Source organism: Oncorhynchus kisutch, linkage group LG7 (genome assembly GCF_002021735.2).
Source record: "Oncorhynchus kisutch isolate 150728-3 linkage group LG7, Okis_V2, whole genome shotgun sequence".
NCBI classification, from domain to species: Eukaryota; Metazoa; Chordata; class Actinopteri; order Salmoniformes; family Salmonidae; genus Oncorhynchus; species Oncorhynchus kisutch.
Window position 1 is genome coordinate 32,103,491 of NC_034180.2, and position 27,734 is coordinate 32,131,224.

Below are 27,734 nucleotides of genomic sequence, written 5' to 3' on the forward strand. Positions count from 1 at the left end.
TTGTAATACAACCTTAGGTATTTTTAAACGTTAATAATCGATCAAATCTGTTTTCAATAGATGACGAGAGGAAACTAACGCTACTTTTCAAGTTTAACGCAACTCTCAATAGTGTTACCTATTTCCTAGATGGCCGGACTTCTTCATTGCACAAAGGAATAACCTCAACCAAATTCCAAAGACTGGTGACATCCAGTGGAAGCGGTAGGAACTGAAAACAAGTTCCTAAGAAATATCGTTTGCCAATGAGAACTCACTGAACAGACAGAGACCTCAAAAAAACACAATTCTGAACGGTTAGTCCTCGTGGTTTTGCCTAAGTCCTGTTATACTCACAGACATGATTCAAACAGTTTTAGAAACTTCAGAGTGTTTTCTATCCAAATCTACTATTAATATGCATATCTTATATTCCTGGCATGAGTAGCAGGAAGTTGAAATTGGGCACGCTATTTATCCAAATGTGAAAATGCTGCCCCCTATACCTTAAGAAGTTAACAAAGTCATTCCTTTGGTTAATACTGGATGGGAAAGAGAGTCCTCTTCTCCTGTAATTTACAACAGGTTGTGAACTGTCATCCACCCAGCAGCCCCCCCCCCCCTCTGTGGGTGAGAGAGGGCCTGGCTACGGTCATCCACCACCAACATAATCTGACCCATTCTGATCCTCACAGGACAGTCATGACAGGGGAAAGCCCTTAGATAAACAACCTCTACTCTCGCATGACAAGTACAGCAAAACTCTGTAGCTCTGATGCCAGGAGCACCAACAACCCAGTACAGCAATCTTTCCACTACACATCACCTGGCCCTCGTCCACCAAAGGAAATCTGTGAAAGCCATCCATCCACGACCACATCCAGTCCAGAGCCTCCAGGTGGGCAGCACAGGCCCAACAGGACAATGGAGCCCTTTCTCCTGCAGCTGGAGAAATTGATTCCATGAGGCAAGGACAATAAGAGTTCTTTACCATCTTAGAATTAGTGCCCAATTTAGCAATCAACATGTGCATAATGGGAGAAGGAACTCATCCCAACCCCTCTACACCCGGAGAAGACCACACAGGTAACTGAGATGGGAGAACTCAGTTCCCATGGAGGAGTGGCAGGTGGGATAGTGTGTCTGTTGGGCAAGGGGGGACTTACCTGATACTTAAATATATACAGTAGAGATCTGATATGAGTTAGACCACACATACAGAATAACTGAAGTTCAATTCCTCCAAAAAGTTTCCCCCCATCCTATATCTCCCTATCCCATAAGAAATTAGGTGTTGAGGGGATTCAGAGGAGGCTGGATGGTTTGTAATCCAAGCTAAGCATGAGACCGTCCCTCCAACCCAACAACAAAGGAGAAGAAACCCTGGGGAAAACTCACGCAGAAGCGACAACAACAAAAATCCCCTCCACCCCTCTCTCCTCGGCAATAAATAGATGAGCATTGTTTAGCAAAACAATGAGCCACTTCCAAAGACCGGCCTTTTAGTCTCAGAGGCTGAGTTCACACATCCATGAACAGCGTGTGGCTGTGAGCAGAGAAATAAGACTTCACAGGAAGTGGGAACTGGGACGTTATAATCGGAGTCATTACCCCACAGCCTCTCATGACTCCAGTATCTACAGAGAAGGACTTGATATGTATTACCTCTACAACCATCCAGAGGACAAATGCAGCTCTATAAGGTGTGTTGGTATGGGGAGTTATAGCCACATCTAGAGCTGTTGCGGTGACAGTATTTCCGCCACACCAGCGGGCACGAGTCATGAATGCAGTCAAATTCAACATTACTGTTGTCATGGAGAGAGAGAGTCATTTCTTCAAAACAATCATCTTTATTTAATATTGATTAATTATTGCAATAATGACGCTGTCAACCCCACACTCGAGTGTTGGACCGAGAGCCTTCACAATAATGAAAAAACAGAGGTCTTATATAGTAGGCCTAAAAATGCTTAGTCATGGCTGATTCCACCCCTCCCATGCAGATCGGGGCATCATAAGCCACCTTGGGTTCATCTTGTTTTACCCCCAACACAGTTTAGTTTCCCAGATGCAAGGATGATTAGAAACAATGAGGGGTTTTGTTCTACTCCTCCAGGCTATCTCCATCTTGAGTCACACGCCACATCTTGTCTATGGAATGCAGGCTGTAGGTTATCACCAAGCCATAAATAAATTGTCAGTTCAAGCCCCAGAGCCCCAAATTAGTCCCACAGACACAGATGAGAGGGTACTCATCAAAGCGAGTTGATGCATAAACAATACTATAACATGATCTTGTAACCATACCATTTAATGATGTTAATTAGGGTTCTGCAAACTTCTAAAGCTGCTGCTGGTCATTAATAGCCTACCAAACATGCTATCTCCCTGGTACTCAGCACTTGATTGTCCCTCTAATCACTCTTGACATCAATCCAAATATATTTGAAAATCGAATCAAACACTTCATGAGAGCCCATGAGCTCATGTTGCGCAACATTTCTATAGGCTATGCAATTGCGCAAGAAAGAGTGATGGCTGCTAAATAAAAAGATGAGGATCCCATCAGCTTTCTATAGGCTAGGCCTACTATATTTTTCTCAAGTTTCCTAATATTAAGCACATTGCTTATATTTACAACAAGAGTATAGCCAATGCAAAGACAAAGTATTTTTTCAACTTCCCCTGTTTCGATACAAGTGTATGATAATGGTCTATTCTAAATCAAAACAAATGTCACACATATATTATTTAGTATATGTAAAGACCAGATTAAATCAAGAATAGTCTGATGGGTGACAATATTAGCCTATCACTTGTAGGGCTGGGCGATATGACGATATATATCATGTGACGATAGAAATGTTTCTATTGTTTCATTATGCTCTATCACACTCTTGATGGTAATATTTTATGTCAATTGGACGAATCTTTGCGTTTGTGTAGAAGAAAATTTGCAACACAAACAAACACGGAGGAGAGTGAACGTGACACAGAGCACGGAGACACAGAGCTCGTACCTAAAAGAGGGGCTACTTTGGTCGCATGGACGTGGTTTGGGTATGAAAATAACACAGAAAACAGGCAAGCCCCCCCCAAAAAAATAAAATAATATATATATACATATATATATATACAGTTGAAGTCGGAAGTTTACATACACCTTAGCCAAATACATTTAAACTCTCCAATACCTTGACTTTGTTGTCCTTAATCCATTTTGCCACAACTTTGGAAGTATGCTTGGGGTCATTGTCCATTTGGAAGACTCATTTGCGACCAAGCTTTAACTTCCTGACTGATGTCTTGAGATGTTGCTTCAATATATCCACACAATTTTCCATTCTCATGATGCCATTTATTTTGTGAAGCGCACCAGTCCCTCCTGCAGCAAAGCACCCCCACAACCTGATGGTGCCACCCGCGTGCTTCGCGGTTGGGATGGTGTTCTTCGGCTTGCAAGCATTGCCCTTTTTCCTCCAAACATAACGATGGTCATTATGGGCAAACGGTTCTATTTTTGTGTCATCAGACCATGATTTCAGTTTAGAAGGATTTCACAAGGATTTCAGTTTAGAATAAATTGCACTCTATACTAAGCATTTCATAAAGTTCATCTAAAGGCACCGCATTCTACCCATCAAGTGCATAGCATAAAGTACAGAATTCTATCCTGTGCTTCCAATGATCACTGATAATACTCTTAATGCAAACCGAGTGAATTGCTCCACATGCATCATATACTGTGGTACATACAAAGCAAACAGATATAGTGCTGCCCGTTCTAGGCACAGTGCATCCATATTACTTGACATCCAATGTTGTGCTACTAGTGCATTTACAACTACAGTTAGCAACAGTAAATGAGATTATCGTAAACATATCAATTGTAAAATGGTTTGGATGAATCTAAATAAAATCTGCAAGCTTGTGCAAATGTCCAGTGTAAGAGAGTGAAATGGAAAGAGAGAGGGAGAGTGATGGGGATGGATGGAGAGGTAAAAGAGTTGAGGATCTATCTTCGTCCTCAGGATTCTTTTGGACAGGCTGAGAACTCAATGTATTCTTCATTCTGAAACACACAAGGGGAAAACGGTTAAGAGGTAAATTTCAAGCAGTGCTGTTCAATACAAAGAGCAGCAGTGATGACATCAAATGAAGGCTTTTTTTGCAATCTCTGCTACTAATCAACAATGCATATCAAAGTAAACATCTCACCAGGCGGTCATCATACCAGACAACACAGCTTAGAGGCCATCACAGGAACAAATCACAAAAGCCAGGCAGACTACAACTGCAAAGGTTTGTGTCACTGTCTAATTGAACTCAACCAGGCAGCCATTTTGAAAACACCTGTTCAAGCCAGGCTACGAGTGATACTCATGTAGTCATACTCAGATGCAACACATCACCATACGATGAGAGGAGACACAGGTACGACCACCAAGCATAGGAGAATCCATAGAGCTAGCTGTGGCCATTCTAGACTTACCTCAGCATCATCTTTAAACAGAGGCTGGAAGTAAGCAAAAAAACATGTTATTGGAGCACATGGCAAAGTTGAAACTACGTGAATGAAACTACATCCCTATTCTGTAGCCTACATGGTTTTCTAGCCTATATGTCAAATCTAATTCATAGGCTACCTCTTGGATGCTTCATGCCACACCATTCATTCACAATCATGGATCGTAGTAATGTTTTAGTTGTCGTAAATATATTGCTAAACTTGGTCAAATCTATTAATATACAGGGATGAGATGAGACTCATTCTCGTGTTGAAAAGTAAAATGACCGAAGATGGATTACCTCATTACTTACATCTGACTGATGAGGAAAAACAGTGGTGACTAGGAGGTTTTTAATAAACAGGAAATAGTGACAAGTTGAAGATAGAAAAAAAGTGGATAATACAGTGTGCTGAACTGGTTTAGGTTCGTCAGACAATATAAACTGACAAAGACCCGATACAGTAAAATATTATTCACTTTGTTTGATTTCAGTGAGCTCAGGTCGGAGAGATAAGCTCTCTTAATTGAAGCAGAGATGAATGCTGTTGGAGGAGCACAGAGGAGAACAGTAACGCTAGATGATAGTCCATCTCTTACCTGGGCGTGGGACTGGCTGACCTGGTGTATGAAGTCAATCACAACTTCATTCCCCACAGCCTTAGCCTAAGAGAGAAAACCTAATGATCCATCTTACAAAACTAGTCTGGGTTACCTTCATCAAATCACATTTTATTGGTCACATGCAGTTGTAGCGAAATGCTTGTGTTTTTAGCTCCAACAGCGCAGTAATATCTAACAATTCACAACAATACACACATCTAAAAGTAAAATAATGGAATGTCAGAGAGGCATAGACTAAAATACAGTCGAATAGAATACAGTATATACATATGAGATGAGTAAAGCAAAAATATGTAAACATCATTAGTGACTAGTTTTCCATGATTAAAGTGGCCAGTGATTTCAAGTCTATGTATATAGGGCAGCAGCCTCTAAGGTGCAGGGTTATGTAAACAGGGTGGAAGCTGCCTAGTGATGGCTATTTAACAGTCTGATGACCTTGAGATTGAAGCTGTTTTTCAGTCTCTCGGGCCCAGCTTTGATGCACCTTTACTGACCTCAACTTCTGGATGAACAGGCACTGGCTCGGGTGGTTGTTGTCCTTGATGATCGTTTTGGCCTTCCTGTGATATCGGGTGCTGTAGGTGTCCTGGAGGTCAGGTAGTTAACGGTAATGCGTTGGGCAGACCGCACCACCCTCTGGAGAGCCCTGCGGTTGTGGGCAGTGCAGTTGCCGTACCAGGTGGTGATATACAGTCCAACAGGATGCTCTCAATTGTGCATCTGTAAAAGTTTGAGGGTTTTAGGTGCCAAGCCAAATTTCTTTAGTCTCTTGAGTTTGAAGAAGCGCTGTTGTGCATTCTTCACCACACTGCCTGTGGGTGGACCATTTCAGATCGTCAGTGATGTGTATGCCAAGGAACTTGAAGATTTCCACCTGCTCCACTCTGATGTTTCCTGAAGTCCTTGATCAGCTCCTTTGTTTTGTCAACATTGTGGGAGGTTATTTGGTTATTTTCCTGGGACCACAGTCCCAGGGCACTCAACTCCTCCCTTTAGGCTGTCTCGTCATTGTTGGTAGTCAGGCCTACTACTGTTGTGTTGTCTGCAAACTTGATGATTGAGTTGGAGGCGTGTGTGGCCACCCAGTCATGGGTAAACAGCGAGTACGGGAGGGGGCTGAGCAAGCGCCCTTGTGGGGCCCTTGTGTTGTGGATCAGCGAAATGTTGGTGTTGTTTCCTACCTCCACCACCTGGATGCTGCCCGTCAGGAAGTCCAGGACCCAGTTACACAGGGCGGGGTTCAGACCCAGGGCCTCAAGCTTAATGATGCACTTGGAGGGTACTACGGTGTTGAATGCTGACCTATAGTCAATGAACAGCATTCTTACATAGATATTCCTCTTGTCCAGATGGGACAGGGCAGGGTAGTGGCGATTGCATCGTCTGTGGATCTATTGGGGCGGTAAGCAAATTGAAGTGGGTCTATGGTGTAAGGTAGAGGTGATATGATCCTTAACTAACCTCTCAAAGCACTTCATGATGACAAAAGTGAGTGCTATGGGGCGATAGTCAGTTAGTATACAATCCTTTACTTTTCATGTTACATAACTAGTCTGTGTTGCCTTTACGATCCATGTTTGTAAGTTGGAGAGAGGCTCCCAGTCCTAAACACTCACCACCTCCATCGGCGTCTGCCCGTCGTAGCCTGGCGTGTCCAGGTCTCCCCCGGCCAGGTGCCACATCTCCAGGCCCTTGATGTCAGCACTGGCTGCCAGACTACGACACAGTACCAGATAATTCAATGGGAGGGTTGATATTCAAGAGGTTTCATGATAAAGGGACTAAACAAGCAATCAGATATCTACAGTAATAACATCAGGTTTTATAGTATAATCTTAGAATAAACACACCAATTGATTCTGAAAAGGACTGAGTGTGCTTGTTTGCTTCCAAAGACAAAGGCCTTGCTCCAGTAACAGACAAAATATTAACTTTAAAAAAAGAGAGATATCAGTTAAATGGAGCAATTCAGGGTTCTGTGGTGGTAGTGATGTTTGGATGCTGCAGAGATATGAAGCTATGTGGTCAGGGAGCATTCCAAGTGTTTATGGCAAGACAACTAGGACAAGTGGTCATACATGCACAAACTATGTAGGATCAGTCTTTGGCAATGCATGTGTGAGAAAGTGCTGTGTGTTTCTCACCTGCACAGCTCTGAGCCGGCATCCTCCAACTCATCCCTGGAGAAATGAGCTCCAGTCTTTCTCAGCAGCTTCACCACCTCTTTGTGTCTGAATGGACAGACAGACGGACAGACACACATGCATAGATATGACCAACACTTTTCAAATATAGATGCTATACACAGTGTACAAGAATCAAGGAAAAGATGAAAGGTAGAAAATCAACATCACACAGTGTGAGTCAGAGTCAACTGAAACCATAAGGTGGAACAGTACTGAGCCATTGTTTGAGGACTGATTTATTAGGACTGCAACGTGCATTAGTCATATTTCTAGTTTTCAAAGTATCTGCTGAAAGTGACCGGTTATGGCACTGTGACTGGGTGCTAAACAAGCAGGGACAAGTTCCAGTTAACCACCCCACACATGGAGTTTTAACAGCACATCTTATTTTTATTTTATAATTTTGTTGGGGGGGGGGGGGGGGGGGGGCTGTTTGCCTGTTTTGCATGTTATTTTGGCACTATCTGTGTCACATACATTTGCAAACAATGAAACAATGTAATACAATTTTTAAAAATATATATATTAGAGGTGTCGACCTATTATGATTTTTCAACGCCGATACTGATTATTGGAGGACCAAAAAAAGCCGATACCGATTAATAAGGCCAATTTTTATATATATATTTGTAATAATGACAATTACAACACTGAATGAACACTTATTTTAACTTAATATAATACATCAATAAAATGAACTTAGTCTCAAATAAATAATGAATATGTTCAATTTGGTTTAAATAATGCAGAGAAGAAAAACAGAAGAAAGTAAAAGTGCAATATGTGCCATGTAAAAAAGCTAATGTTTAAGTTCCTTGCTCAGTACATACATATGAAAGCTGGTGGTTCCTTTTAACATGGGTCTTCAATATTCCCAGGTAAGAAGTTTTAGGTTGTAGTTATTATAGGACTATTTCTCTCTATACCATTTGTATTTCATATACCTTTGACTATTGGATGTTCTAATACGTACTTTAGTATTGCCAGCCTAATCTCGGGAGTTGATAGGCTTGAAGTCATTAACAGCGTAATGCTTGAAGCACAGTGAAGAGCTGCTGGCAAATGCAGGAAAGTGCTGTTTGAATGAATGCTTACGAGCCTGCTGCTGCCTACCACCGCTCAGTCAGACTGCTCTATCAAATCATAGACTTAATATAATATAATTATAATATAATAACACACAGAAATACGAGCCGTAGGTCATTAATATGATCAATTGGGACGGCAGGGTAGCCTAGTGGTTAGAGCGTTGGACTAGTAACCGGAAGGTTGCAAGTTTAAACCCCCGAGCTGACAAGGTACAAATCTGTCGTTCTGCCCCTGAACAGGCAGTTAGTTAACCCACTGTTCCTAGGCCGTCATTGAAAATAAGAATTTGTTCTTAACTGACTTGCATAGTTAAATATAGGTTAAAAAAAATATATATATGGAAACTATCATTTTTAAAACAAAACGTTTATTCTTTCAGTGAAATACGGAACCGTTCCGTATTTTATCCAACGGGTGGCATCCCTAAGTCTAAATATTGCTGTTACATTGCACAACCAATGTTATGTGATAATTATGTACAATTCTGGCAAATTAATTACGGTCTTTGTTAGGAAGAAATGGTCTTCACACAGTTCACAACGAGCCAGGCGGCCCAAACTGCTGCATATACCCGGACTCTGCTTGCACATAACGCAAGAAAAGTGACACAATTTCCCTAGTTAAAAGAAATTCATGTTAGCAGGCAATATTAACGAAATACGCAGGTTTAAAAATATATACTTGTGAATTGATTTTAAGAAAGGCATTGATGTTTACGGTTAGGTACACATTGGTGCAACGACAGTGCTTTTTTCACGAATGCGCTTGTTAAATCACCTGTTTGGCGAAGTAGGCTGTGATTCAATAATAAATTAACAGGCACAGCATCGATTATACGCAACTCAGGACAAGCTAGATAAACTAGTAATATCATCAACCATGTGTAGTTAACTAGTGATTATGTTAAGATTGATAGTTTTTTATAAGATAAGTTTAATGCTAGCTAGCACCTTACCTTGGCTCCTTGCTGCACTCTCATAACAGGTAGTCAGCCTGCCACGCAGTGGAGTGCAATATAATCAGCCATAATCGGTGTCCAAAAATGCAGATTACCGATTGTTATGAAAACTTGAAATCGGTCCCAATTAATTGGCCATTCCGATTAAATCGGTCAACCTCATTTATATATATAATTTTTTATTTATTAATTAAGCCGCATACAAACAGTCACTTTTGTTTTCTTGAGTAAAGCCGCTCCAAAATGCTGGTGTTTCAGCCTAGCTCAGTGCTTTGTGGTGGTGTGGAAAGCCAGTAGAAAATACGGAGAGTTGCGCCATGATTGGCTCAGTATTCTGTCACTCATGGGGACACTGCATCACTGACAAGTCTAAGGGTAGACCTAGAAAATTCTAGCCCCTTGGGTGCTACCATAGAGTTACATTAGAAGTGCCCATCCACAGATAAAATGGAGCGGCAGGGTGGCCTAGTGGTTAGAGCGTTGGACTAGTAACCGGAAGGTTGCAAGTTCAAATCCCCAAGCTGACAAGGTACAAATCTGTCGTTCTGCCCCTGAACAAGCAGTTAACCCACTGTTCCTAGGCGGTCATTGAAAATAAGAATGTGTTCTTAACTGACTTGCCTAGTTAAATAAAGGTTAAAAAAAAAATACAAAAAATTCACATTAAATGTACAGTAGAAATAATAGGACTACAGAATGGATGTTAAAGAAATTGTAGCAGTGCAATAACTGATAAACAGGCCACCAACAAATGTGAGAGAGCTTAGGAAACTACTGGGGTTTCTAGGGTACTATAGGGGTTATGTACAGAACTTCGCACAACATGCTAAATGTCTCTATGACTTACTAGCAGTGAAGTCGGAGACCCCAGCATCCGGGAAGAGAAGGACCAAGGTAGCCATGCAGTCGGGACAGGCTCTGCCCCACCAGAAAGTTATATGGGAGTATACTCACCAGAGAGCATTAGAACACTTGGTGAGTGTGTTGACTAATCCACCTGTGCTTGCTTACCCAGATTTCAAGGAGCCTTTTATCCTGCATGCTGATGCCTCCGAAGAGGGATTGGGAGGTGTGTTATACCAACGACAAAGTGGAAAACTGAGAGTCATTGTATATGGCTCCTGCACCCTGACTCGAGCAGAGAGAAACTATCACCTTCACTCTGGCAAACTGGAATTTTGCCAGTTTGCCAGAAAAAAAATGGGCAGTGACTGAGCGGTTCCCGAGATGACCTATTTTATGCTCCCTGTGACAGTGTACAGTGATAATAACCCCTTGACATATGTACTAACTACAGCAAGACTGAATGCCACCGGTAATCGCTGGGTGGCGGAGCTGTCTGACTGTAATCTCACACTGAAGTATCGTTGTGGAAAGGTAAACACTGACACAGACTTTCTGTCACGCTCTCCTTTGCATGCTGAACATTACACAGAAGAATGCACAGAGAAACACTCACTTGAGATGGTAAAAGCAACACTCAATAATGTTCAGACACAACAGAATGACTGTGTAACTTGGATATCCATGGTCACACTAAGGCCATCAGTGCAAGATGATCTGTCATGGTGGGGGGGAACAGTTACAGACCGACTGTTTCCACATGATCTCATGCAGGCTCAGTTAAAGGATGCAGCTGTATGGAGAATCTTGGAACTGAAAAGTCAAAGGACGAAGCCTAAACCAACAGAATGTCAACAAGAGTGCAACTAAGTCAAACAGTTACTGCAAGAGTGGAACAGGCTCCATGTCTCACCAGATGGATCATTACAAAGGAAAACAGCAAAAAGGACACAAGATGTGGTACCAAGTCAGTATAGAACATTGATTTACAAGTACTTACACACTGAAATGGCCCAACTAGGAACAGAAAGTGTTGAACTTAGCACGAGAACACTTATTGGCCGCGCATGCAACATGACATTGAACACTTTATCACCAAAGTGTGTAAGTGTATCAAACAAAAGAAACTCAGTGTAATAACTAGGCCTCCAATGCAACATGTACGAGCTACAGCTCCTTCCCAGATGATTTCAATTGACTATGTGCATTTGAATAAAAGCAGAGGGGGCTACGAGTACATTTGAGTTATTTTAGATAACTTTACAAAATGTGCACAAGCCTACCCCACCAGAAATAAGTCAGGGAAAACTGCAGCAAAAAGACTTTGCTGATTTTTTCCCCAAGGTTTGGCTTTGTGTCAAAAATCCATCATGATCAGGAAAAAGAGTTTGAAAATCAGTTATTCAGAGCCTTGCAGAACTGCACGAGAATAGTCAATTCCAGAACCTCTCCATATCATCCACAGGGGAACTGTATAACTGTATACTGTTGTCAATGTTGCGCACACTAGATGAAGAGAAAAAGGCCAACTGGGGTGATATAATTGTACCACCAGTGATGCTACTGGTTTCTCACTGTATTTCCTGCTATTTGGAACGGCTCCACTGCTACCTGTTGACCTTGTCTTTGGGTTACAGATAAAGGAACAGGAGACATCATACCAAGATTATGCCAAGAAGTGGCAGCAACAGATGGTGAAAGCCTATGACATCGCCAGTAGAAACATGGAGAAATCAACAGCAAAGGGAAAAGCCTACTACGATCTGGTCTCAGGGGATCGTGTACTTGTGAGTAACATGTCAGAACGTGGGGGGCCGGGAAAGATAAGATCATACTGGGAGGACCAAATACTTGTGGGGGTAACCAGGAAAGGTGATGACAGCCCTGTCTATGAGGTCAAACCCAAGAGGGGTACAGGCAGGGCCCGGGTTCTGCATCACAATGTGCTCATGTCACGTAATTGTTTACCATTTGAGGAACCTGTTGAAACACCCAGTAGAGGTCTGTGGAGAAGGGAACCACCCCAGAAAAAGCAGCAAAATGGGGAGAGCGCTGAGTCTGAGAGCTCAGATGAGGATTCTTATCCAGTTTTCATCAACAGGCCACGTAGGGGTGAAGAGAGCAGACAGAGTAGCACACAGCTAGTATCAGATAATAGTGAGGAACGGGGTCAGACTGAAAGAAACTTCACTGTGAAGGAGAGCCAGCCAGTCCTCAGGGAGAGCCCAGAGAGGACGGGGGTAAATATGGAAACAGCTGAGGGCTCAGAGACTCAATCATCTCATGACGAAGTGGACACGGATTCATTGGGGTCACCCATGACCTTGCCCCGCCATTCAGCCTGGCAGAGGAGGCCCAGAGACATTCTAACCTATAACACTTTAGGGCTGCCAAGCTCTTATCAGGATACCAACTAGAGATGCTCAGATGTGTATATATTTTCTCGTTTACCTTTACTAATCACAGTGTGATAATGTTTAGTGGGGGTTGTGTCTTTGCCCATAAAGGTAGACTGGACATGTCTAGATAGTTATATGGCTGTTAGCCCAGTTCTCAGTTGTTCTCATGACCAGTACTTACATCCTCTGTTTTGAGGCCAGTGAAATGTTTGGGAAAACATTTCATTTTTTCAGGGGGGTGTTGTAAGGGGCTTAATACAGTTGTATTCCAGCCACTAGGGGGCAGTCTGGTGAAGCCCATGGGAAATAAAGAAATATAGTTTAAGTGAATTGGGGAGAGGAAGAAGAAGAAACAAAAAGTGCTGTAAACTACTGTTACATGTGCTGACATGATTAAAAGTGAAGTAAACTGTACCTTTCGCGTTGTAGTTTATATTATAAGCTCATAGAAAGGGTAACAATATCATTACTGTGTGATACACACCCTCCTCCCTGGGCAAATAGAAGCCGTCAGTTAGAATGGGCTACTGGGGGCTTGAATCATAAGGGATGGGTGAACATCAACTGTAGAGGCAAAGCTTTTAAGGACATATCATACTCTATTTCCACCAACACCCATCCCTCTATCCCTCAATGCACCTCAGCCACCCCCCCAAAATGTAAAGCTCTCATCTTGGCCCACATGTTAGCTCAACCCTACCTGAAGCGCACAGCATTGCGCAGGGGTGTGTCCCCATAGCGATCTTTGGCGTAGACAGTGGCGCCCTGGCTCAGTAGATACTGCACCACATTGAGGTGGCCCTCACAGGAAGCGATGTGCAGAGGGGTACGTCCATCATAATCCCCCAGACTTAAGTTACTGCCCTGATGACAAGAAACACATCTCATACTGTATAGTTAAATAAAAGGTTAAATAATAAATCAATATTACGGTGCCATGATCATACTGTGGATTTTAAAACCATGTATTGAGGTATCAAACCCATGTAGTGCTATACATTGATCTGTTGCACACCTTACTGTCACCGTTCAGACTCATCTCGAATTGATACTGGGTGGCTTGAGCCCTGAATGCTGATTGGCCGACAGCTGTGGTATATCAGACCTTATACAACGTGTATGACAAAACATTTAATTTTACTGCTCTAATTATGTTGATAACCAGTTTATAATAGCAACAAGGCACCTGGGTTGGTTTGTGATACAGTGGGGCAAAAAAGTATTTAGTCAGCCACCAATTGTGCATGTTCTACCACTTAAAAAGATGAGAGGCCTGTAATTTTCATCATAGGTACACTTCAACTATGACAGACAAAATTAGAAAAATAATCCAGAAAATCACATTGTAGGATTTTAAATTTATTTATTTGCAAATTATGGTGGAAAATAAGTATTTGGTCACCAACAAAACAAGCAAGATTTATGGCTCTCACAGACCTGTAACTTCTTCTTTAAGAGGCTCCTCTGTCCTCCACTCGTTACCTGTATTAATGGCACCTGTTTGAACTTGTTATCAGTATAAAAGACACCTGTCCACAACCTCAAACAGTCACACTCCAAACTCCACTATGGCCAAGACCAAAGAGCTGTCAAAGGACACCAGAAACAAAATTGTAGACCTGCACCAGGCTGGGAAGACTGAATCTCCAATAGGTAAGCAGCTTGGTTTGAAGAAATCAACTGTGGGAGCAATTATTAGGAAATGGAAGACATACAAGACCACTGATATTCTCCCTCGATCTGGGGCTCCGCGCAAGATCTCACCCCGTGGGGTCAAAATCATCACAAGAACGGTGAGCAGAAATCACAGAACCACATGGGGGGACGTAGCGAATGACCTGCAGAGAGCTGGGACCAAAGTAACAAAGCCTACCATCAGTAACACACTACGCCGCCAGGGACTCAAATCCTGCAGTGCCAGACGTGTCCCCCTGCTTAAGCCAGTACATGTCCAGGCCCGTCTGAAGTTTGCTAGAGAGCATTTGGATGATCCAGAAGAAGATAGTGAGAATGTCATATGGTCAGATGAAACCAAAATATAACTTTTTGGTAAAAACTCAACTTGTCGTGTTTGGAGGACAAAGAATGCTGAGTTGCATCCAAAGAACACCATACCTACTGTGAAGCATGGGGGTGGAAACGTCATGCTTTGGGTCTGTTTTTCTGCAAAGGGACCAGGATGACTGATCCGTGTAAAGGAAAGAATGAATGGGGCCATGTATCGTGAGATTTTGAGTGAAAACCTCCTTCCATCAGCAAAGGCATTGAAGATGAAACGTGGCTGGGTCTTTCAGCATGACAATGATACCAAACACACCGCCCGGGCAACGAAGGAGTGGCTTCGTAAGAAGCATTTCAAGGTCCTGGAGTGGCCTAGCCAGTCTCCAGATCTCAACCCCATAGAAAAATCTTTGGAGGGAGTTGAAAGTCCGTGTTGCCCAGCAACAGCCCCAAAACATCACTGCTCTAGAGGAGATCTGCATGGAGGAATGGGCCAAAATACCAGCAACCGTGTGTGAAAACCTTGTGAAGACTTACAGAAAACATTTGACCTCTGTCATTGCCAACAAAGGGTATAAAACAAAGTATTGAGATAAACTTTTGTTATTGACCAAATACTTATTTTCCACGATAATTTGCAAAAAAATTCATAAAAAATCCTACAATGTGATTTTCTGGATTTGTTTTCTTAATTTTGTCTGTCATAGTTGAAGTGTACCTATGATGAGAATTACAGGCCTCTCTCATCTTTTTAAGTGGAAGAACTTGCACAATTGGTGGCTGACTAAATACTTTTTTGCCCCACTGTATAGCCAATATACTACGGCTTAGGGCTGTGTACAAGCACTCCATGAGGAGTCACGGTTACATACACATGGTTAGCAGATGTTAATGCGAGCGTAGCGAAATGCTTGTGCTTCTAGTTCCGACAATGCAGTAATAACCAACGAGTAATCTAACCTAACAATTCCACAACAACTACCTTATACACACAAGTGTAAAGTGATGAAGAATATGTACGTAAAAATATATGAATGAGTGATGGTACAGAACAGCATAGGCAAGATGCAGTAGATGATATTGAGTACAGTATATACATATGAGATGAGTAATGTAGGGTATGTAAACATTATATTAAGTGGCATTGTTTAAAGTGGCTAGTGATACATTTTTTAAATACATTTTCCATTATTAAAGTGGCTGGAGTTGAGTCAGTATGTTGGCAGCAGCCACTCAATGTTAGTGGTGGCTGTTTAACAGTCTGATGGCCTTGAGGTAGAAGCTGCTTTTCAGTCTCTCGGTCCCAGATTTGATGCACCTGTACTGATCTTGCCTTCTGGATGATAGCGGGGTGAACAGGCAATGGCTCGGGTGGTTGTTGTCCTTGATGATCTTTATGGCCTTTCTGTGACATCGGGTGGTGTAGGTGTCCTGGAGGGCAGGTAGTTTGCCCCCAGTGATGCGTTTTTGCAGACCTCACTACCCTCTGGAGAGCCTTATGGTTGTGGGCGGAGCAGTTGCTGTACCAGGCGGTGAAACAGCCCGACAGGATGCTCTCGATTGTGCATCTGTAAAGGTTTGTGAGTGCTTTTGGTGACAAGCCAAATTTCTTCAGCCTCCTGAGGTTGAAGAGGCGCTGCTGCGCCTTATTCCTCATGCTGTCTGTGTGGGTGGACCAATTCAGTTTGTCCGTGATGTGTACGCCGAGGAACTTAAAATGTTCCACCTTCTCCACTACTGTCCCGTTGATGTGGATAGGGGGGTGCTCCCTCTGCTGTTTCTTGAAGTCCACGATCATCTCCTTTGTTTTGTTGACATTGAGTGTGAGGTTATTTTCCTGACACCACACTCCGAGGGCCCTCGCCTCCTCCCTATAGGCTGTCTCGGCGTGGTTGGTAATCAAGCCTACCACTGTAGTGACGTCCGCAAACTTGATGATTGAGTTGGAGGCGTGCATGGCCACGCAGTCGTGGGTGAACAGGGAGTACAGGAGAGGGCTCAGAACGCACCCTTGTGGGGCCCCAGTGTTGAGGATCAGCGAGGTGGAGATGTTGTTACCTACCCTCACCACCTGGGGGCGGCCCGTCAGGAAGTCCAGTACCCAGTTGCTCAGGGAGGGGTCGAGACCCAGGGCCTCGAGTTTGGATGGTACTATGGTGTTAATTGCTGAGCTGTAGTCGATGAACAGCATTCTAGTGGGTCTAGGGTGTCAGGTAGGCTGGAGGTGATATAGTCCTTGACTAGTCTCTCAAGTCTCTCAAAGCACTTCATGATGACGGAAGTGAGTGCTACGGGGCAGTAGTCATTTAGCTCAGTTACCTTAGCTTTCTTGGGAACAGGAACAATGGTGGCCCTCTTGAAGCATGTGGGGACAGCAGACTGGGATAAGGATTGATTGAATATGTCCGTAAACACACCAGCCAGCTGGTCTGCGCATGCTCTTGAGGACGCGGCTGGGGATGCCGTCTGGGCTTACAGCCTTGCAAGGCTTAACACGTTTAAACATTTTACTCATGTCGGCTGCAGGGAAGGAGAGTCCGCAGGTTTTGGTAACGGGACGTGTCAGTGGCACTGTATTGTCCTCAAAGCGAGCAAAGAAGTTATTTAGTCTGTCTGGGAGCAAGACATCCTGGTGTGCGACGGGGCTGGTTTTCTTTTTGTAATCCGTGATTGACTGTAGACCCTGCCACATACCTTGTGTCTGAGCCGTTGAATTGCGACTCTACTTAGCCGTGGTATATTGGCAATATACCACACCCCCTCGGGCCTTATTTCTTAAATATATCACCTATAAAATAAAATAGGTTCAACCAACTGTAGCGTGGGATTGAGGGAGTAATAGAAGCACACACATGTTTCTCTTTCACCCTGTACACTGATGATGTTCTGGGTCAATTTGACCCAATACACTAAATACAGTAAGTACAAAAATACATGTTTTTAACCTCCAAACATGAATTTTCAGTAGTTGAGGATGTCCTATTTACTATGCTGTATTTGCTATGTTTATATACCAAACTATTCAAAATGTAGAGCCAAATGTTTAATACTTATACCAAAGTCATAAATCAAATGACATTTTAAGCTAATTTTTAGCCAAACTTCAGATCACTATCCTTACAAGTTAATTAACCCTACCTAGAAGACTAGATAAGAGGTCATTGTGAAAAAATTTACTTAGATAGTATTTCAGTGTTAAACTCACTACGGGGTCAAATTGACCTTCAACATAAGGGGTCTCGTAAAAGAAAATCAAGCAGGCTAGGTGAACAGTCTTCAGAGTGGAACAAGAATAGATAGAACTGGTATTTAACATTGGATTTTGAGAGTAATTTGGGCTACTAGGCATCTATCTGCATTCTACATTGAGCCAGTGAATGTAGCAGAACCAGTCAGGTCATCATAACATATGTTCATGGTACAGTGCAAAGTCTGTGGTATCAGTATGGAAACGTGTCTATTAACACACAAACATATGGTTTGAACTTTGTCCTACAGTCCTGTAATCATGTCGTTAGAACAGGTGTTTTCTTCTCCCCCTCCTGAAAGTATGTGAGGTCAGTTGTTGCAGTGATTCTTTTTACTAACAGACATGTCATATTTATGTAAATGTTCCTCACCATCTCCTTTATGGCATCCAAGGCCTCCAAGTCTCCTATCTTAGAAGCGGCACAAGCTAAGGTGGGTGTCAGAGCATCCCGGACGGCTTCTAGCTCCTGGAAATATCAGCAGAAAAAACATCAGCTGTCATGTCAATACAAAGACTGACAATCAGTGGAGGAATGCTGTATGTAATGTGTTGTAAGTGACACCTATAAAAATACACTATCAAGTTGAATTGAACACATTGCAATGCCCAGCGATAGTTTTTTCTCTCCCAAAAAACGTATCTGTCCGATCAGATAAGCCAGAGCCAGATGAAAACATGTTAGGTGGAAAGTAACCCTGCAGACTCAGTGGTGGTGACAGTGTGTGTGATGTGGCTCACTGTGCGGTGGCCTCACCTCCTTACAGCTGATGCTCAGGGACTTGGCGATAACCTGGATGAAGCGACTGTCACTCAGAGTGAGCTTGGCCCCCTGCAGGTCAGCGATCATCTCTCCCCGCAGGTTCTGACTCAGCATCTGGAGAGACAACAAAGGACAGATAACACACAAACACAGTCAACACAGACAAGCATGATCAAGGATTACACCATCGTGTCACTGACCTTAATCCGCATGTGAATCCTCTCTGCCATCTATTGCCGTTACCTTCTTGTTAAAATAGGACTAACACAGATGTCACTCTAAAGCTCAGCCTAATGTTGACATTCGCTTCAAAAGATTTTCTATAAGGGGCCTACAGAGTGTAGTGAGGTAATGAGTGTGTTTTGACTGGGACTTCTACCTTTCTTTTGGCCTCTATGCTGAGGTCCGTCCTGGCCAGCACGTAGGACAGCTTGCACAGGGCAGCCTCAGGAGTCATGTCACAGCCTGCCACCAGTCCTGCGTCACTCAAGGCCTGAGGGGATCAGGAAGACATGTTAACACACATCCATCCACATCATGTGCACTCTCCCACTCCCACTGAACACAGGGTTCTGGTGTACCTTTCCAGTGGCGTACGATGTGGTGACAGAACCCCTCAGACACTGGGTGCAGTTGACCATGATCACACCCCTCTCTGTGGCATTTCGGAACTCCTCAAGCAGGTCAGCACAGTTATCAGGGGCGTTTCCACTACCATACGTCTCCAGGACAATGCCCTCCATGGGCGCCTGCAGGAACGACTTCACCTGCGCACGGGCACACACACACACACACACACACACGCACACACACAGAGAGAGATACAGCCAGCAAGATGAGCGGCCATCTCAGTCTGGCTTGTGGACAAAGGAGTGTACGGAGCTAGTGTCGGGTTTAACAACCTGCCCAGACCTACCCTCCCCCCTCCTCCAGACCATTATATCTCAGGGTGATTCACTGGATCCAGGAGATCTCTTCAAAATACCAGCTCCATCATCTGGAGAGGAAATGGCTCAAATGGCCAGGCACAGGGAACCATTAACTTCAAGGTTAATGATTGACAGCATCATTTCACTTGTGGAGGGAGGGAAACATAGCAAGTTATCTTCCATTGGATTTTGGATCAAGCGGCTAGCTAGCCAAAAATGTAAACAGAATCCCAAATAAACCCCATGCTGGCAGAGACCGCGGAAGGCGGAGGAGAGTCTGATGCATAATAAAAGCAAATAAAAACATATAAATTAAAAAACAATGAGACAGTAAACATTGAGACAGTAAAACCATCCTCCCCTCAATCTGTAGTGAGGGAGGCGTATCTAAGTGTTTAAGTGTCTGTGCCAAGCCCCTCGTCTTTAACGGGTAATTGGACATGCCCCATAACCCGGTCTCCTTTTTCACTGGACTAAACGCCGCTCCCGGCTGTATGCAGACCACTTGGAACGCCCACACGATGCTGGCTCGTCAGAAAACACAGTAGGACCTGCATGAGAGGATTCACCACAACAGAGCTACAATGAAGAGTTTTAGATAAATATGGCCCCAAATGGCTGTTCTGATTTAGTCTTTCTACAATAGGGTATTACTTTCACTATTGCAGTATATCAGAAGTAGGAAGACAGTTGTGATTTAATAATGTGGTTGAATGGGCAACAGAAACAGGGCAGAGCCACTATCCACCCCTTCTCACCCCCACCCTGGGAAGCCTCTTACGGTCATCGCAGTGATGCCTGGGAAGAGTCTCAGCAGACCCACGTTACGGTTCATCTGAGTGCTCACTCTGAACTGCGAGGTTGTGTTCACTCGCCACACTGTGTCCCAGTTAACTGCAGGGGAAATGGAAAAAGTTTAGTGAAAAGATCCATCCTACGCCATGGAAAAGATTTGACTTGATATACACTACTATTCAAAAGTTTGGGGTCACTTAGAAATGTCCTAGTTTTTGAAAGAAAATCATTTTTTGTCCATTAAAATAACATCTGATTGATTCGAAATACAGTGTAGACATTGTTAATGTTGTAAATAACTATTGTAGCTGGAAACAGCTGATTTTTTGAAGGCCAGCATCCCGGAGTCGCATCTTCACTGTTGACGTTGAGACTGGCGTTTTGCGGGTACTATTTAATGAAGCTGCCAGTTGAGGGCTTGTGAAGCATCTGTTTCTCGAACTAGACACTCCAATGTACTTGTGCTCTTGCTCAGTTGTGCACCAGGGCCTCCCACTCCTCTTTCTATTTTGGCTATATCCAGTTTCCACTGTTCTGTGAAGGGAGTAGTACACAGCCTTGTACGAGATCTTCAGATTCTTGGCAATTTGTCCCATGTAATAGCCTTCATTTCTCAGAACAAGAATAGACTGACGAGGGGGCCTCCCGGGAGGGCGCAGTGATTCTGGGTTCGAGCCTAGGCTCTATCGCAGCCGGCCGCGACCGGGAGGCCCATGGGGAGGCGCACAATTGGCCCAGCGTCGTCCGGGTTAGTGAGGGTTTGGCCGGCAGGGATATCGTTGTCTCATCGCACACTAGCGACTCCTGTGGCGGTGACCAGGTCGCCAGGTGTACGGTGTTTCCTCCGACACATTGGTGCAGCTGGCTTCCGGGTTGGATGTGCATTGTGTCAAGAAGCAGTGCGGCTTGGTTGGGTTGTGTTTCGGAGGATGCATAGCTCTCGACCTTCGCCTCCTCTCCCGAGTCGGTACGGGAGTTGCAGCGATGAGACAAGACTGTAACTACTACCAATTGGATACCACGAAATTGGAGAGAAAAAAGACATCAAATATATATATTTTTTTTTTTTAAAGAATAGACTGACGAGATTCAGAAGAAAGGTCTTTGTATATGGCAATTTTTGCCTGTAATCGAACCCAAAAACGCTGATGCTCAAGATACTCAACTAGTCTAAAGAAGGCCAGTTTAATTGCTTCTTTAATCAAGACAACAGTTTTAAGCTGTGCTAATGTAACAGTGTAGCTTCTGTCCCTTTCCTCGCCCCTACCTGGGCTCGAACACAGGAGTGATGGTTGCTGATAATGGGCCTCTGTACACCTATGTAGATATTCCATAAAAAATCAGCCATTTCCAGCTAAAATAGTCATTTACAACATTAACAATGTCTACACTGCATTTCTGATCAATTTGATGTTGTTTTAAATGGACAAAAATGTGCTTCTCTTTCAAAAACAAGGACATTTCTAAGTGACCCCAAACTTTTGAACGGTAGTATAGATAAACACATAACAGGACAGACCAAATATTACACCACTTGATTACTTTTAATATCCACTTCAGCAATGGCCAGAGGAGCCAAGTTAGGAGAATTGAAGGCATTGAAACTCCCAGAATCCACCTTGGTTACACGGTTCCCCCGGTACAGCTTGTGGTGGAAATACAAACAAACCTAGAGATGTAGATGGAGAAGGAATTTAACCTCCTAAGACATCATTATTAAGCATATACACTGAACCAAAATATAAAACGCAACATGTAAAGGTGTTAGTGAGTATTTCTCCTTTTACAAGTTATTCCATCCCCTTGACATGTGTGGCATATCAAGAAGCTGAATAAACAGCATGATAATTACAGAGGTGCACCTTGTGCTGGGGAAACAAGGCTATGAAAATGTGCGGCTTTGTTACAACACAATGCCGCAGATGTCTCAAGTTGAGGGAGTGTGCAATTGGCATGCTGACTGCAATAATGTCCTACACAGCTGTGGCCAGATAATTGAATGTTCATTTCTGTACCATAAGGTGCTTCCAATGTCATTTTAGAGAATTTGGCAGTATGTCCAACTGGCCTCTTAAACCGCAGACTACATGTATGGCGTTGTGTGGGCGAGCGGTTTGCTGATGTCAACGTTGTGAACAGAGTCCCCCATTGTAAAGGTGGGGTTATGGTATGGGCAGCTACGGACAACAGATACAATAGCATTTTATCAAAGTCAATTTCTACGCACAGAGATACCTTGACAAGAACCTGAGGCCCATTGTCCTGCCATTCAGCTTCTCTTACCCTCTAACCCTGGTCTGGGAGTGCCGCAGGCACTTCATGTTTTTGATTTGACCTGCGGCACTCCAGGAACAGGGTTGTCTACCCCTGTACTACTGTTATAGTTTATACACTGAGTGTACACAACAAGGTTCCACAGGGATGCTAGCCCATGTTGACGCCAATACTTCCGTCAGTTATGTCATGTTGGCTGGATGTCCTTTAGGTGGTGGACCATTCTTGATACACATGGGAAACGGTTGAGCTTGAAAAATACATCAGCGTAGCAGTTCTTCACACAAAACGGTGCGGCTAGCACCTACTACCATACCTCGTTCAAAGGCACTTAAATATTTTGTCTTGCCCATTCACCCCCTGAATGGCACACATCCATACACAATCCATGTCTCAAGGCTTAAAAATCCTTCTTTAACCTGTCATGACGTGACTATCATTAATATGATGACTGTTATTTATCGAATCAACTAACTATGTTTAATTGTTACATGATTAAATGAATCATGTAACAATTAACTCATTAGAAATTTGGGGCACCACGGAGGAAGTTGTTTAACGAGTTACCATCTCCCGAATTAAACTCCAAAGATATATAAATATAGGTTATATCGATAACAGTCACTTACTAATCATTATCTCATATCAGTCTCATTCTGAACGTCGCAGACCTCTTGAATCCGCAAGAACCCCAGCCTTTTCTTATTATTCAGTTCTACACAACCTATTGTAATTATTTATTTACTAACTAAATAATAACACAGAATACACACTTACATGAGACAAAAGTCCCTAGTGGACTGACAAGATATGACGTCTTGTTACACATATGGAGAGGGAGGGGTAGATAAAGAGTCAAACTTATTGTACATTTGGAAACTACCCTCAAAAGTAATAATAATAATACTTTGCTCACAAACCACCGCTCGTTTGGGTAAGGAATGCAATGTATTTACGTGTAGATGTCTCTGTCCTTCGTCTCTCTGAAACCAATAGATCCTTCTATGGGAAGTGGCTCGATGGGTGTAAGGCTCTGGTTGACCTCGAGTGGTCACAATGTCCTTAGTTATTCTGGCATGGAGTGGATGTTTCATCAGATGCACCAATGAGTGTCGAGATGGTATCTTCTCCTTCCTTTCTCGGTAGATAGTCAAATTCTAGATCCCTTTATATGAACAGCTGCAGAATGTCAAATGTTCTGGTCAACTCTATCTTCTCCACCTCATGATGAGGGTTTCTAAACATTTCAACGTGTGGCCACAGCTTCACGTCTGCTGGTCTGGTAGTTGAGGTTATCTTCTCACCTTGTGTTGAGTCTTAGAGTTTCAACCATTCGTAACATTCAGCTCACGCTGTCCGTCTGCTGGTCTGGCATGTTAATTCTTAGCGAGTCCTTTTAAGCACTCTGGTCGGAAAGGCGGTTCCATCACACTGACACTCTTCTGACCTCATTAGGGGCGTGGCTTAGTTAATGTGCCAGGGACATGAAAAACCATTATCTCATTAGGAAACCAAAATCACATTGCTATCTTAAACATAGTTTCCTCGTTCTTCATATTATATTAGCATCATATTGGATGGAAACTTTACAGCTAGAATGCGTTTCCTTCCTAAGTTAGTATTTTCGTTATACAGTTTTTAATGACATCAAAATGAAAAGCAATATGACAGGATCCCCACAAACTATTCTTAACATTCCTATGTTATAAATATTGTTCCCGTATTCACTTTTTTAACAAAAACAATGTGGGTGGCAAAATGTCTCTGTAACAAAGACATTCCAATCTTTGTTACAGGAACAACACAGCTGCCTGCATATACGTCATCAAATACCAGATATACAGATACATCATCAGAGCGCACAACAGAACATTGTACTGTCTACACTCGGTTTGTTGTTTATATTAAAATTGTTTCATTAAATCGATTTTAATCAGAACTAAAGTTTAGTTGCTAAGGACTCCACGACGTGGTTAGCCTTTATGGATGGGACTGCAAGTTTGTGTTCCATTTTTTTTTGTAGATTCCTCGAGTGCTAGTTGGCTAACTACAGACCACTGTCGACGTCATGGGAAAGACTCATTGTTATCTTTTCGCAAAACAAATGGTTGCAGCTAAGGAGATCCTGAGGGAAATCAACGAGAACCAACAGCTTTACGCTATGGAGGAACAACATACTCCATCATGGTCCGACAACCTCACAAAATAACTTTAACCCGAGAAAAAAAGGAAAAACAGATTAATCTACAGACACGGACGATTTTCTGGCTGGAATCCATGCAACACTGGAAAAGTTGTGTGAGGAGGTAACAGGGTTGAGGGGGAGTTTGAAATTCTCATGCTCCAAGGAGAAAACAAGGCACTCACAGCCAAGGTAAAAATCCACAATTCCAACATGGATTGTCTACTCAGGGAAAACAGGGTGATGGAGTCGCTACTAGACATACAAAGTCGTAGCATGCGTGAAAATCTATTTTTTTCTGGGATTCCTGAGGACGCATCCAATAATCCAGAGGGCGCGATCAGAGAATTCATGCAATCCGCCTTGAAACTTCCCCGACCGATCATTGCAAAAGTTGAACACTACCAACAAAAGGAGCTGATCAAAAGTAGGGGAAGGGAGCTTAAAGGGACCAAATTCGGTTTCAATGACCAATTTTCAAGAGAGATAAACGAACGCTGTAAGAGACTGAATCCGGTACAAAAGCAACAAAGGGAGAAGGGTAAGCGTGCCTTTCTCATTGTGGACAAACTCTTTATAGATGGACAACTATTCCGAGACAGTTTCATAACACTATGGCTGTACTAAATTCTACAGGGACTTCAGGTTACGAAAAAAAATAAAGTATGGGAACTGTAAAAATATCTGAACATTATGAAGTGGATATGAACACACACGTACTCAATTTCATGCTCGCTTACACATACAGACCTGATCTAGCTCTCTCCTCTCTCTTTTCTCTTCTCTCCTCTCCCCCGATTGTTGAGAACTGTTTTATAATTTCATGTGTTTGTTGTTTGTCTATCTTTTTTATGTATTTGTCTACAAGTTTATATATGTTTACAACAAGCAAGGGGAAGATATCAGAATAGGGGCATTGGGGAATAATAACATACTGTATGGAATACACTTGTACTGTAGTGAAGCCGTCTCTAGAGTAACGCAAGGTCTCTTTCATGATCATGTGAAACGTCAATTGCTATGGAAATGCTGGAATGTGTTTTTCAATGATGTTAAAGGTAATTATGATGCAACTATGATGGTGATACGATATGGATTACAATTATTATCATGAATATTAAGGTTATACACATGACATGTTACACACAGACACTCAACCATGCAAATTGGCAGAGTTATTATTTTTTTGGCCATCACATATTATAGTCTTACTCTTACAAACATTGTACACACTCTCACTATATCACATTCAATATCATACACATCAACCTACTCAGATTTACTACACACATTATATCTTGCCTACATTTTCTAACAGCTGTGGCATTGGCTCACAGGCAAGGGAATAAAACAAATATTGCTAGAACCTACTTCTTAAATATCAGACATTTGAAAGCTCTAGTTTTGACTGTCATAATACCTGTGATGGCAGTAACTTTACAAGCACTAATTATGGTCAATTTAGACTGAGAATAGTATCTAGTTATGGTAAGGGGTGAAATAAGGATAGCCAGTTATAATTGTAACTGTTTAGCAGATTTTAAAAAAGAAAATCAGTCTTTACATGGCTAAAAGAAAAGGAATATAACATATACTGTTTACAGGAAACTCACTCTACATCCTTAGATGAAGTTGTGTGTAAAAAGGAATGGGGTGGTGAAAAAAAATTCTGTCATGAACAAAGGAACTCAAAAGGTGTGTTGATATTAATTAACAAAAATTTTGATCTGAATGTGCAAATAATCAGGACTGATTCGCAAGGAAGGTGGATCCTTTTGAATATGAAAATCGACAAAAAAGAGATTTGGCTCATTAATCTCTATGGTCCAAATCAAGATGATCCATACTTCTTCGAAAACATTTATACCAATTTATTGAACTTACAGGCAACAAATGATCAAATCATTATGGTACAGTAGGAGACTATAACACACTGTTAAGTACCTCAATGGACCGTAAAGGTAATCACTCCACAAACTATCATCACCGACACATTAGAAATAGTGGATATTTGGAGACTAAAAAACCCCGACCTAGTGAGATATACATGGAGACTTAATCAAGCTATGTCGTCTTGACTACTTTCTTGTCTCTTTCTCTCTTGCGTCAAAGGTTTAAAAAGTTTCAATAGGAGACAGAACGCGATCGGATCATCATCTATTTGGCATTCACATAACTCTTATAGATTTTCCACATGGACAGGGATATTGGAAATGTAAACAAAGTTTACTGGAGGACAACCTATTTTGAACAAAGTAATTTATAACTGAATTTTTCTAGTTTAATATAGGTTCAGCAAATCCCCTTATTGTTAGGGATACCTTAAAAATGTACCTTCAAAGATCAGTCAATTCAATATTCATCAATAAAAAAGCAGTTTCTGCCTAAAGAGACAAGACTAACAAGGGGAATCCATGAACTAATAGTACAGGTAGATGGCAATAAAAACGATACTACAGAGATACATAATAAGTTAGAGGAAAAACAAAAAGAACTTGAGGAACTTATTCAAGAACTATCTAATGTAATATACAAACTTCACCCTGAATTTCCAATACAGGAACGCTAACAAAAATAATTAGCAGAAACTCGTTACTGAAGACAGAGTCATCTATGATTCTCCTAATTATATTTTAAAAGAGGAAGCCTATTCTTTTAGGCAGATGTTCTCTTTTCTGTCTCATCCTCTCCCACTGAATGAAGACTACGGTAAAGGAATTCTTTCCAAATAACATAAAAAATTGAAAATTAACAGAAAGATCAGTGCGAAGGCCAAATTGCAGAGGAAGAACTTTGAGGCTATTAAATCCTTTCAGTCTGGAAAAACCCCAGGGCTTGATGGCATACCGGTAGAGGTATATCAAGCCTTTTTTGATATACTAAAATCTCCATTGTTAGATTGGTTTTTACTACTCCTATAGAAATGGTAGTCTGTCAGGTACTCAGGAGGT

At 42.4% G+C, this 27,734-nt stretch overlaps 1 protein-coding gene across 5 annotated transcripts in view; it reads right to left on the bottom strand.

Moving 5' to 3' along the window:
- Nucleotides 1–4,504: 4,504 nt before the first annotated feature.
- The window catches only part of LOC109894475 (60 kDa lysophospholipase-like), a 47,120-nt gene continuing 23,890 nt past the window's right edge, over nucleotides 4,505–27,734 (bottom strand). For all 5 annotated transcript variants that reach the window (XM_031828962.1, XM_031828961.1, XM_031828959.1 and 2 more), the window contains 10 exons: nucleotides 21,870–21,996; nucleotides 20,314–20,426; nucleotides 19,185–19,370; nucleotides 18,983–19,096; nucleotides 18,598–18,717; nucleotides 18,214–18,309; nucleotides 13,293–13,456; nucleotides 7,262–7,348; nucleotides 6,734–6,833; nucleotides 4,505–5,156 (listed from right to left, as the gene is read on the bottom strand). In XM_031828962.1, coding sequence (XP_031684822.1) covers nucleotides 4,833–5,156; nucleotides 6,734–6,833; nucleotides 7,262–7,348; nucleotides 13,293–13,456; nucleotides 18,214–18,309; nucleotides 18,598–18,717; nucleotides 18,983–19,096; nucleotides 19,185–19,370; nucleotides 20,314–20,426; nucleotides 21,870–21,996 — 1,431 coding nt within the window. In that variant the 3' untranslated portion in view covers nucleotides 4,505–4,832. The remainder of the gene's footprint in view (nucleotides 5,157–6,733; nucleotides 6,834–7,261; nucleotides 7,349–13,292; nucleotides 13,457–18,213; nucleotides 18,310–18,597; nucleotides 18,718–18,982; nucleotides 19,097–19,184; nucleotides 19,371–20,313; nucleotides 20,427–21,869; nucleotides 21,997–27,734) is intronic.